Raw genomic sequence first — 12,500 nt, 5'->3', positions numbered from 1 at the left:
CTGCTCACTTGCTTCACTTCACACCTTAAGTAAAATCACTTTCACCCAGTTTTAGCTTCTACTACACATAATCTGAATTTCGTTTCTTCATCTCCACAAATAATTTTAATTGAACTACTGTAAAAAATTCTAACTTTCCATATGTCCTATCTTAATCTGTATTCAACACCACTTTAAAGTCCCCACCTATAATCAGTTTCATCTTTCATTTTGCAAATGCAGTCTATCAATCTTGTAATACTGCTTTTTTCATTCTGTCTAGTTCCATTAAAAAGAACTAAGAATTATCTCTTTCCCTTGCCCAATTTATTTTCCACTGCTAACTTGTCATCTCCTTCCTTATACAGTCTCATTTCTCTCCATCTTTGTTCTCTTCACTAAAATTCCATCCCCTCATTTCTTCCTCTCCTTTATACACCCAAGGATCTTGTTTTACATAACAGTGTTTTTACTATGTTTGGTAAGGTCACCTAAAATTAATTATATTTCATTAGTTTTTATATGTCAAGAATTGTAAACTGAAAATGGCTAAAAAAGGGAAACTTATTTTTGCAGGGAGTCAAGCCCCCTGCTTCACCCAGATGGGGGTTCCTCTTATTTATAAATGCTAACTCCACAATTTCATAACAGTGGAGAAAAGCAACAAGCCCACTGTAATGCACTAGTAGGCTCATACTATATTAGGCAATCCAGTTTTGACAAACTGAAGAAAAGAAATGTAACTAAAGCTGCTCAAATAAACTACACTCAGAGTATAGGATAATCATAACAATGTATTGCTATATAAATGTAGTGTTTATTTTACATAATTTTATCAGGTTTCTGTAGACTTGAGGAAATGGATTCCATGGATATATGGTGTTTGAACAAGTCCGTATTTCTGAATGCATCCCCCTCTTTTGTTGACAAAAAATGCAGTTTTGGTCACAAACTACCATTTTTTCTCTCTTCTACAGTACAACTCCATACTTGCTTCCAACCTCCAATAACTAGTTTAATAACTAGTTTAATTCTAACATTATCACACCTCAGATAAAGTAAAAAATATTCAGATTTAATTGGTCTTAGAAAAAAGGGCTTTTCAGCTTTGTTTTTGATGAGTTAATCATTTCCTCAAATTTTATTGCCTTTATTTAAATCTCATCTGAAAACATGGTTTCGTGGTTTATTTATTTTTCACATGCATACTGGGATGCATCTTAGTCATAACCTAGTTACTGCAAGAATTTCTTCCATAGAAAACCAAATTTTTCAGGCAGTGCAACCATACTAGATCTGGTCCTCATTAATATGGGAGAGTGCTGAACACCCCCTACTGTAATGCTATTCTAAGGCTAACCTCTTGCTGTTAAGTGAGAACCTGGCAAAATTTCAAGCCCCTATAAACCCTGAGAAGACTTCTGCCTATGCAGAACTGTTCACAGAATTCCTGTACAAGCGTGTTAATAGCTGCAGAGAAACAGCTGTACCCACCAGGAAGATGTACAGAACTAACTCAAAGAACAAGCCACCCTGGTGGAATCACAAAATCAATCACGTGTATAACAGGATGAAGAAAATCATGGCAAAAATTAGGAGGTGCAGCACCCAGAAGGATAAAAGCACTCTCAAACTAAACAACTCAGAGGACAAATAAAGTCTACCAAAGCTAAATTTGAGGTAAGTTTGGCCTCCCAGGTCAAGGACAACAAAAAGCATTCTTTAGCTATGTCCGTAACCTCAAAGGCAATACACAATTGTGTGCAGAGCTCATTGTAAATGGAGCCACATATACTGAGCCAGAAAATATAGCAAACCTCCTGGCTGATAAATTCAGCTTCAAGTTTACTCCTCTCTCCCCCTCAACCTTCCATCAGGAAATATGAAATATAACTCTGCCTACTATCACTAGGGAACAGGTTCTTAATGCTCTCTCTAAGACCAAGAACACTGCATCAGTGGGCCCAGATAACATCAGAAGATGCCTTCTAAATAGCATGAAACATGACCTATCAGGTTCTCTGGAATTACTATTTAACTGCAGCCTCCAAACAGGCTTTGTGCCTTATGAATGGAGTAAGGCAACAGTCATCCCTCTGCACAAAGGTGGGCCATCTACAGACCCTGGAAACTATAGACCCATAGGTCTCACTAGTCTTATATGTAAAGCCATGGAAATGGTCAATAGAGATATAGTAAACCTTCAGACATTGGACCCAACCCAGTTTGGTTTTGTCAAGGCCAGATCATGCCTACTCAACCTAATGGACTTCTTTGAGAAGGTCACCAAAGCAATGGATGAGGGTTAATCATTCACACTGCCCACCTTGACCTTGCCAAGGCATTTGACACAATACCCCACTCAGGCATTGTTGACAAACTCAAGAGGTTAGGTACAAACCTGTATGTCACCAGGTGGATAGCCAAACGGCTCACAGACAGGACCCAGGAAGTTAGAAATGGGAAGTCCACCTCTACAAAGAGGCCAGTCACAAGTGGTGTCCCTCAGGAATCAGTCCTTGGACCGCTCCTTTTTGGCATTTACTTCTCAGAAGTCAAGGCCAGTGTCAGAGTTCTCTGGCTGACTAAATTTGCTGATGATTGCAAATTAGGAGCTATCATTGAATCTCACATTGACATAAATGTTCTCCAAGAGGGGCTGACACAGACAAATAACTGGTGTCAGAGCCATGGACTAAAACTAAATGCCAAGAAATGCATAATAGTATCTTTTGGGAAGTCATCCATCCCTGGTAACTATCATATTGACAACACACCCCTTAGAGTTGACCCAGTAGTCAGGGAGTTAGGGTCACACAGATAGCAATCTAGCCTTTGATCATCAAATGTCTACAGTGGTGAGGAAATCATTCTATGTTGTGCAACTTATAAACAAAGGTATGGCATCTAGATTCAAGGAAGTCACTGTTCCACTGTATTCACATTCATCAGACCTATCATTGAGTACAATGCACCCTTTGATATGTATCTAACTAAGCATATCCAACAACTGGAACACCCAGGGGTTCCTTACTAAAAGAATACAGGGTGTAATATGTTCTATGCAGACTGCCCAAGGCCCTATCCCTGTATTCTGTCTCCTACAGGCTTTTGAGGGGAGATCTATGCCTGGCATACAGGGCATTGTCAGACCCCACTCTGATGGACCTCTTGAATATCCATAAAACAAACAGTACCAGAATTATCCATTCTAAAGACTTAAACCTTTCCTGTGATATAAATAGGACCTGCTGGAGAGGTAGGTATGTATCCCAAAGACTACCCTGTCTATGGAACAGGCATGTGAAGTAGAGTTCCTCCCTAACCCAATTCAAGTGCAACTTGGACAGTTGGATGGGAAACTGGAAATTCATCCCTGGTTTGGCACCCATGTCTCTAATGCAAACAGGTAACCTGTAAATGGTTCATCTACCAGGCCCATGCTATCAAGGGTATCAGAACTTGTCAGAGATTTGGGATGCATGGCTAGGTTTAAAAAGGCCTTTGTGGTTGTTAGCCTAGTAAACACCTATGAACTGATGAACCTATATAATAGTTAATTTTACAATAAAACATGTAATATTGATGAGAAACAAAGAAATTATTTTGTCAGTGTTTTGCATCAAAACTATAGCAAAGTACAACTAGCTAAAATCATCCATTACAAAACTAGGTCACATCAAGAATACCAGAGTTTTAAGGCATCACACCTTGAGAAGCAACAATATTTGACCATCACATATTTGGATCATGTATGTAGAAAACTGAGAAACTTAAGTGTAATATGGTTGTACTAAGAAGGTGGGTCTAGGGTTTAGCTGCCGCCCTGTATCTTATTTTTCCTAGCTTCATAGGTTCATCGGTTGGTACTAGGCTATCAGCCCTAGGGCCTATACAAGCCTAGCCATAACAATTCCCTGTATTGCTGTTAGCAATAGAAGGCTTTCAACAGCACAGTAATGAGTCATACAGAATTAGAACATTCCTGTCTTCATATTGCTTTCATCCAGGATGCTCCTTAACATTCTCTAGAATGGCTTTAAGGGCCTTTATTTTTAATAAGATCCTCTGAAATCTCCATTATTCTTGTTATGTTTGCTTCATATGGCCAGCATAATACTTTAAAATCCTAGATTCTCTATTCAGATACAGCAGCTGTTTTCTGTTTTCTTTTCTGATCAGGATTGACCAGCTTTCTTCTCTAATAGTGAAAACAAATGGGTTCCTAATGGCAACCAGCTTTTGCAGTATTGGAATGCATTAATGATTGTGCATGTTCTGTGTGCCAACACTGTGAAACTAAAACCATACAAAATTTACAAAAAACTTTGTAGTACTATAGCTACAATACCCACCAAGAGAGGGAGTTTTGAAAGGATTTACTCTCTCATGGACCATACATTTGATCCCTTTAGCTCTCATCAAACCAACCCTGCCAAGAGTAAATCCCTGCATAATTTGTATTTTCACTATAAGACCACATAAGTTGTTGAAATGAGGGCAATATTAATAGTTAGCGTCCAGCACTGGGAAATATCAGTCTCCTCTCTATCAACATTAGCATTAGGGATGAGGCATGTTCCTTCATATAGGAGCCATCTAGATAGAGAAGATCCTGGAAAAACTTAAATGAGAGATTTGAGAGAACAAAGGTATGAACAGAATGTAATCTCAACAAAAGACATCGGAAAAGGGATGCAACACCAATTACAGGGATCATTTGTTTTGGCCGCAGATTTTAGATATCCCTTTCATGCTGTCATTAAGTATTTTTCACTCTACTTTACATTTTGCTTGTCTTTGAAATTACTGAGAAAATTAAATACAAAGTAGCTAAACAAGCAAGGATTATAGGGCGATATTTCAGGGAATGGATTGTGTTACACCAGGGGAAGGTTCAAAAATGAGTTAAGGGACTAATTGGAGTATTCAATCTATGGGAATTACACTGAGAAGCATTGCTTAATGCTATAAACCTAGGTTTTAAGAAAGAGGCAAAAAGGGAAAGGCCACTGTGGCTACGTGTAAATGTGAAGTTTGCAGTGAGATCAAAACAGAACATAACTGATGAGGAATTAAGGGGGTGGGGAAGCAGAAGAGAGAGAAAGTGAAGGAGTTGGCAAATGGTTTCAAAAAGTGGAGCAATGTTTTTTGTGCAATATTGCAGTAAGGAAGAAGAGACATACAGACCTTGCCAGGCTGAGTAAGAACGTTCAGTGTTCAATGCTTAATGTAGAGTCATGGCCAGTCTCCAAGTTGCTACAGTCCAGTAGAGCTTATAACCAAACCACTCATCAAGATTTTTAAATGTCCTAAGGCTACCAAAAGTTTTTATCTATATGTTATTTATTCTATCTCTTTCCTGCAGGGACAGTGAAGAACTCGTTCCATTCAAGCTTGTAATTCCATTTGGTTGGGATAGAAATCATAAAATAAAAAGGCCAAGCAAAGGTTTAGATGAATACTTTGCTTCATTCTTCATAAAGAAAACAGAAGATAGGAAATGCTTGGAAGGAGGTAGGGTAAAGTCGAGAGAGCAATAAAAAGACAAAAGAAGGGAGGTGGGAGAGAAAGAGAGGACAGTTCTAAGTGAGCAAAAGGCGCAGAGATGAAATATGCAGCCTACAGTATCCTCAGAGTCTGACCATTGTGCTGTAAGATCTCCTGAAAGAGATCTTCAAAAATTCACTGCCAAGCAAAGAAATGTCAAGGATTAAAATACAGTGCACACAATAACATTTCCTAGAGGACTGACATCTCCAAAATCATTTTGTGGACAACATGAGCTGTTAGTTTAACCTGCTCCAGTTTTACAAGGGGTGTTGCAGAACTTGATAGTGTAGCGCTGATTAGCATGGTTTTCTCGGACTTCAGCAAGGCCTTTGATTTGGTCTCATACAGAACCCTTCTAGGAAAATTAAAGGGGTTGTGTTAGCACCAGGACTGAGGAAATGTACTATGATATGGTTGAAGGATAAAACATACAAGGCTGGGGTGAAAAAGCTTGATGCCTGGAATTAGAGAAATGCAAAACAGAGAGCTCCAAGTATCAGTCTTTGGTCCAGTACCCTTCAGTGTGTTCATTTTTCGTCTATTAGGAAATTAAATATAGTTGACCTCTTCACAGACAGCTTAAAGATAGGTACAGCAGTGTCAAACGGGGGCTGGAGTGTAAAGAAGGACATTGAAAGGCTAACAAAGGTGACAAAAAACTGGGAGTTGACATTCAGTAACAATAAATGCAAAGTACTCCTTATGAGTCACAAACCCCCACTACTGCAAATATCAGCTAGGACCGGAACTGATACCAAAAGAGTTGGAAAAGGACCTTGACTGAACTTCTAGATGCAAGGTGAGAAGGCTATTGCAACACCAGACAAATGACAGGATGTATCTTGAGGGTGACAAACTTTGGAACCAAAGTAAAAATGTTCCTGCTTTACTGAGCCTTGGTCAGGCCACATCTTGAGTACACCTTGCATTTCTGAAGACGATACAGGAAGACAGACAGGCTGCTGGAGGGAATTTAGAGGAAAGCCACAAGACAAGCTCATGGGAGGTAGGAGAAACAGTCAGAGCAGAACAGAGAAGTTGGGCTCTACTAACTATAGACTAGAAGCAGAGGTGACATGATTTGTGTGCTCAAAGTTATTTCTGTGAGATGTAAGGGAGACACCCTGAACAGGAAAGATGGGGTAAAGAGATTACATAGAGCAGACTGTAGGGACATTTACTCACTAGATGTGTAAAAATATTTCAAGAAGCCTAATTACAGGCTTCATTCCAGCAGAGTGGAGAACCACCATTGTCATCCCCTTGCACAAAGGGATGCCACTACTGACCGGGGAAACTATCGCCCCATTAGCTTGACAAGTCTGATCAGTAAAGCCATGGAGCGTATTATTATGGATCTCATAAACAAGGATACAGGCAATTTCCAAGCACTTGACCCCAACCAATTCAGATTCGTTCAGGGGCAGCTCTTGCCTATTGAATGTAGTTGACTTTGAGACTGGTCACCAAGGCACTGGATGAGGGGAAAGTCAGTACATACAGCTTACCTTGACCTGCCCAAGGCCTTTGACACAATCTCCCACTCAGGCATTATCAAAAAGCTAACAACTTGGTGTTAACCCCTATCTCTTCAGATGGGTGGCAAACTGGCTCACAGCTAGGACCCACAAGTTCAAATTAGGTGCCACCACCTCCGACAGCAGACCTGTCACTAGTGGTGTTCCCCAGGGATCTGTCCTGGGATCTCACTGTTTGGCATCTACTTCTCAGAGGTCCAGGCAAAGACAAAGGACCTGTGGCTGACCAAGTTTGCGGATGACTATAAGTTAGGACTGTCATTGACTCCCCAAATAATGTTAACATACTGCAAGAGGGTCTCACAACTACAAATAACTGGTGCCAAAGTCATGGCCTTAAGTTAAATGCAAAAAACTCTATTATCATACCATTTGGTAAAAACATGGCCCCTACTGATTGCCACATCAACGGCAACTCCCTAAGCACACATGTGGTGAGAGACCTGGATACTCAGGTTGACAACAATCTCATTCGACCATCATGTGGCAGCAGTGGTCAGAAAAGCCTTTTACTTGGTTCATTTCATAAGTAAAGGGATTGCATCCAGAAAAAGGGAGGTTATTACCTCTCTGTACTCCTCCCTCATTAGATCTATAATTGAGTGTAACGCCCCATTTGGTATGTACCTCTCCAGGTGCACCAACTGGAAAGGCCACAGAAATGCCTCACAAAGAGAATCCATGGCCTTCAACACCTGTCCTATGCAGACAGGCTCAAATCACTATCACTCTGCTCTGTATCATACAGATTGCTCAGAGGTGATCTGCGTCTTGCCTACAAGGCAATATCGGACCCTGCCCTACTAGAGATGTTCCATATCCATAAGTCTAACTCCTCGCGCATTACCCACTCGATAGGCCTAAATCTAATATGAGACATCAACAAAACTGGAGAGACAGGTTTGCCTCCCAGAGGTTGCCCCATCTCTGGAATAGACTTCCCATACATGTCAAACAGAGTACCTCGCTGACCCTCTTCAAACACAACCTTGATGAGTGGATGGGAAACCACAAATTTGTCCCAGGGGTTCCACCTTTGTCTCTCATTGACAGGGGTGCCAGGTGCTGACTGAGGTTTCTTTTTTGGTGATAATCTCTTGGCTAGGCTTGTAAGGGCCTCAGGGCCATTAGCCTAGTAACCTCCTATGATCCTAAGATAACTGCAGTATTACAGAATGGATTACCAGAGAGGGTGGCAGAGAAGGAATTTCAGGAAGCTTTCAAAACTATATGGGGCAGGTGGAGAAGGCAAGTAAACTGTCATCTGCCTTTAAAATTGAAAATCCAAAATTGAAACTCCAATCTAATGTATTACTGCAAGGATCCTGTGTTACTCTCACGGACCGTAATTATTCATACAGTCGTTTAATCTGAGGTGTACTTTTCCCAAGTAATACTTGTAGAATAAATCTATACACAGCTCACTTCTACAGTGAACAAACCTAAATAAACACATATTCAAGATAAAACACAAGTGTATCATAACTTATTTCATAAACAGAGTCTCAAGACATTATTGGACTGCATTTGTCATCTCTTTCAGCCTTCCCGACTGGCATATCGTAGACATTGAAGTAACAGGCCCAACAGATGAAAAGACTGGTCAAATCTTTACTGTGAAAACAACTCGACAAAATCCAGCTTCCCCAGCAGCAGTTACTGGCAAAGCAACTTATGGTTCCTTCTGGAGCAGTCTGCTATGTAAGTTGTTAAAATCATGAGTTTTGTGATACACTTTAAACTATTTGTATGTCGTCTTGAAATGGGTTTCTATCTGTGCAATATTTCAGAAAGTCTTACTTATTATTTTGCTTCCTTTTTTGCATTATTATTTAACAATTTCTCTTCATTGCACATACATATATGTGACTTAGGTCTTCTAAAATCCTGAGTAACCAGAGTTATATTTTAAAATCACCTGCTGAGACATGCAGAGATTTCTACCTGATTAGCCTGACCTAACCCAACCCACACCCATCCTTTTTGACAAAACACTTGTCAGCTTTTTTCTTTAGCCATGTGTCATTTATTGATTCTGTTGAACTCGGTAATGTGATAATATATGCTATAATATCATGCTGTGGCATACAATTAACTATTATTGGTCTCTTAAGCTGTGCATATACATATTTGTTACTGCTACCATTTGTCTCTCGAGCCATGTGTTTACATTGCGTTATACTGTTACCGAGTATTGGTCTTGAGCTGTGCATGTGCATACTATGTAGAACCTGATCTGATGAAGCACCTTTTGCGTGTGAAAGTGCTTACTGTGTATTTCAATGTATATTAAAGTTGAATTTTATTGCTTTAAGCTGTGCTGATCAGTCTTGTTTTTATTTTTTTTCGGATTTCTGGCTTTTATTCATGTTGCTGCTGTTTTGTTTGCTCTTTTTCACCTCCACCCATCACACACTTTTCTACTTGAAAATTAGTTGACCTTCAGATGTAGCCTATGAAGCCATGAGGTTTCTTGATCTAATTTTAGACAGAGTCAGCAACACCAAGGTTCAGGTTCTTGATCCAGAAAGCAGAATTAATGTATCATGGTAAGGCGGCATGACAAGTATTTGTCAATGGCAGCCCATGTTGAGTGGAATAAGGCATGATGGTTACATACAATTCTAGTGTGCTGACTTACTGTTTGACATGTTACAGCTCAGCTAAATCTGTTTTGTTCAGTTAGAAGAACCAGAGAGTTCCCCACAGTTAATGTGGGTCCTCCCTCCAAAGATTAGCCCTGCCTTCTGTCACGTTCACTTCATGTATCCATGCCACACAACTCTTCTGGTAGTATGACATATTTAAATATTAGATGTAGATACATATGTATTATATTATATTATATTATATTATATTGGGTCTATGTTAAATGTTCGAACATCCAAAATGTCGAACATTACATAGTCAAAACCAAATGTTCGACATTTGGATGTTCAAACATAAAAAAAAAAAAAAAGAAAACACAGAAAAAAACACTAACAGTGTAGGCAGGGGGGCAAACCCCCCTGCACCCCCACACCCCCCTACGTAAATATACCAACTCAGAGACCACACTTCAGTTTTTATTTTTCAGAGCAAGATTTTGGTACAGTAGAGATCGTGGAATTTACCCTTTTGGACTGTGCCTCACCTTCATTAGACAAAAGGCATCCAATTAACAATCTATTTATATTAATTCCAATCAATTAAGTTAATTAATACAGCCTCATAAAAAGTTAAAGGCAACTCACAGACAACATTCAAAAAGCAAGTAAATAAGAAATATTCTATAACATATTAATAGTAATAACAAATTAATAAAAAAGAAAAGTGTAATAAAACCAGCAACCAGAGGGTATTAGTGTATATACCCAGTACGTGTAGGCAGTCAACCAAAATACAAACTAAGTTAAAGTTAAATGTTATAGACTAGAATGATTCAACAAGTTAGTAATTTATAACACGCTAAAAGGCCAAAAAAGGCACAAAAAGGCTGAAATCCAAGTATGGATTACCCTAACTCAACAAATAAAATTGAAAACCTTTATTTGATATTGAATAGCCACTTTAGGACTTATTAGTTAAACTACTTTATATAACGAAGTCTTACTAAGGCTCGTTGTTAAATTAACGCTATAACCTAACTGGCTACCCAAATACAAGCATGTGAATTATTGTCATTTAGTTGAAAATAAATTAAAATATAAATTATGTATTGATAAATCTTATATATAATATAATGTCAATAATGATTTATCAAGATAAAAGTACATAACAAGTAAAAATGGGATATTATACTAGTCTGTCTTAAATGCATGTATATGCCAGTTATCTCCCCAAGGCTAAAAGTCTCAAAATAATTTTAATGGATAAATATTCGTTGAGACCTGGAAAAGTATGTGCCCCTGTTCTAATTTGCCACATCAGTTCATCAATCTCTAATAAAAGTTGCCAAGGCCCCCCTCTTATGTCAATATGCCTATGCTGGAGAACAATGAATTTAAAACAGTGGTCAGGGCACTCCCAACACATGTTTTGCCAATGCATTATTAGTATCTTTCTTGCATATAGCATAACAATGTTCATATATGCGTTGTTTCATTTTCCTTTCTGTTTTGCCAATGTAAAATACATTGCAATGGTCACATAAAGCTGCATAAGTGACACTCTTAGTCTCACAATTGTACCTAGCATTCAGAGTGTAAGATTTATTCTTAATACAAACCTTGTCCCTTACCAGAATATGTTTACATTGTGGACAAGCCCCACATTTAAACATACCATTGGGTCTATTAGAATGTGGCTACTTCTTTTTTTCAAGCAAGGACTTTAAATTAGGGCCTCTCCTATATGTAATTTTGGGCTTGGCCCCTAAAGTCTTAAATAGGATTTGGTCTTCAATAATAATGTTCCAATTTTTGTTCAAAATATATCTTATATTCTGATAATCCAAGGAATAGGAACATAAGAAGCTAGTCTTATATGAATTTAAATTCCCTGTTGCTAAGATGTCCCGTTGGTCCGGAATGTCTACATCATTTTGTTCTAATTGTTTACATAACAATGGTTTAAAATGGCCATTATTTCGTTTATGTATTACTTCTGTTTTAATGTTAACAACCAAGTTTTTGGGGTAACCTCTTTTGATGAACATGCCTTGCAAGTGTTCGCATTCATCCCCAAAATCTGTGTCTTCTGTAATCATTCTAGCCGCCCTTACCATCTGGCCTTTGACAACAGCTCTTTTCTGGTGGTAAGGGTGGCTACTAGTGAAATGCAAAAACGCGTTGGAGTAAGTTGGTTTTCTATATATGACACTTTTATATCTAGAGTTAATTCTATCCTTTACTAATAAGATGTCAAGAAAGTTGATACTATTCTCATCCAAATTATAGGTAAACTCTAGGAAGTTGGTCATCTGAGTGATGTTAGTGATGAATGTTAGAACTAGGGATTTAACCCCCTTCCAAATAAGAAACATGTCATCCTGGTATCTTGTATACCAGGAGACATTTTCTTGAAATAAATGGTTTGTGAAACGTAATGTGTTTTCCCAATAGGCCATAATAGCATTGGGAAAACTGCCGCCACACGGTGACCCCATGGCCACTCCCATGTTTTGCAAGTAAAAGTGCCCTTCAAAAATCATAAAATTGTTAGTTAAAACTATCTCCAACAAAGTTTCAGCTAGGTATATAGTGTTTTCTTCTATGTTCTTAGATGCCAAAAAATCCCTAATCCACTCGAGGCCTAACTTTTGGGGTATGACAGTGTATAGGTCTTTTATATCTATTGTTAAAAACAAGCCTCAGCCTGGTATTTCATCTTATTAATGTTAAGGAAACTCCATGAGTCTTTACAAATTTGAGGCTCACTTTCAATCAATGGTTTCAAAACACTGTCAATATATTTGGCACACCCATATTTTACTGACCCAAGCCCGTCAAC

At 38.6% G+C, this 12,500-nt stretch overlaps 1 protein-coding gene across 2 annotated transcripts in view; it reads left to right on the top strand.

Annotated features, from left to right (window-relative positions):
• The window catches only part of ASPDH (aspartate dehydrogenase domain containing), a 647,432-nt gene that overhangs the window by 607,120 nt on the left and 27,812 nt on the right, over positions 1–12,500 (top strand). For both annotated transcript variants that reach the window (XM_044058976.1, XM_044058975.1), the window contains one exon: positions 8,614–8,771. In XM_044058976.1, the coding sequence (XP_043914911.1) occupies positions 8,614–8,771 (158 nt within the window). The remainder of the gene's footprint in view (positions 1–8,613; positions 8,772–12,500) is intronic.

Source organism: Protopterus annectens, chromosome 17.part0, assembly GCF_019279795.1.
Source record: "Protopterus annectens isolate FY-2018-M chromosome 17.part0, PAN1.0, whole genome shotgun sequence".
Lineage (NCBI taxonomy): Eukaryota > Metazoa > Chordata > Ceratodontiformes > Protopteridae > Protopterus > Protopterus annectens.
The sequence above is the reverse complement of the archived record's forward strand: the minus strand, read 5'-3'. Positions and strand labels throughout refer to the sequence as shown.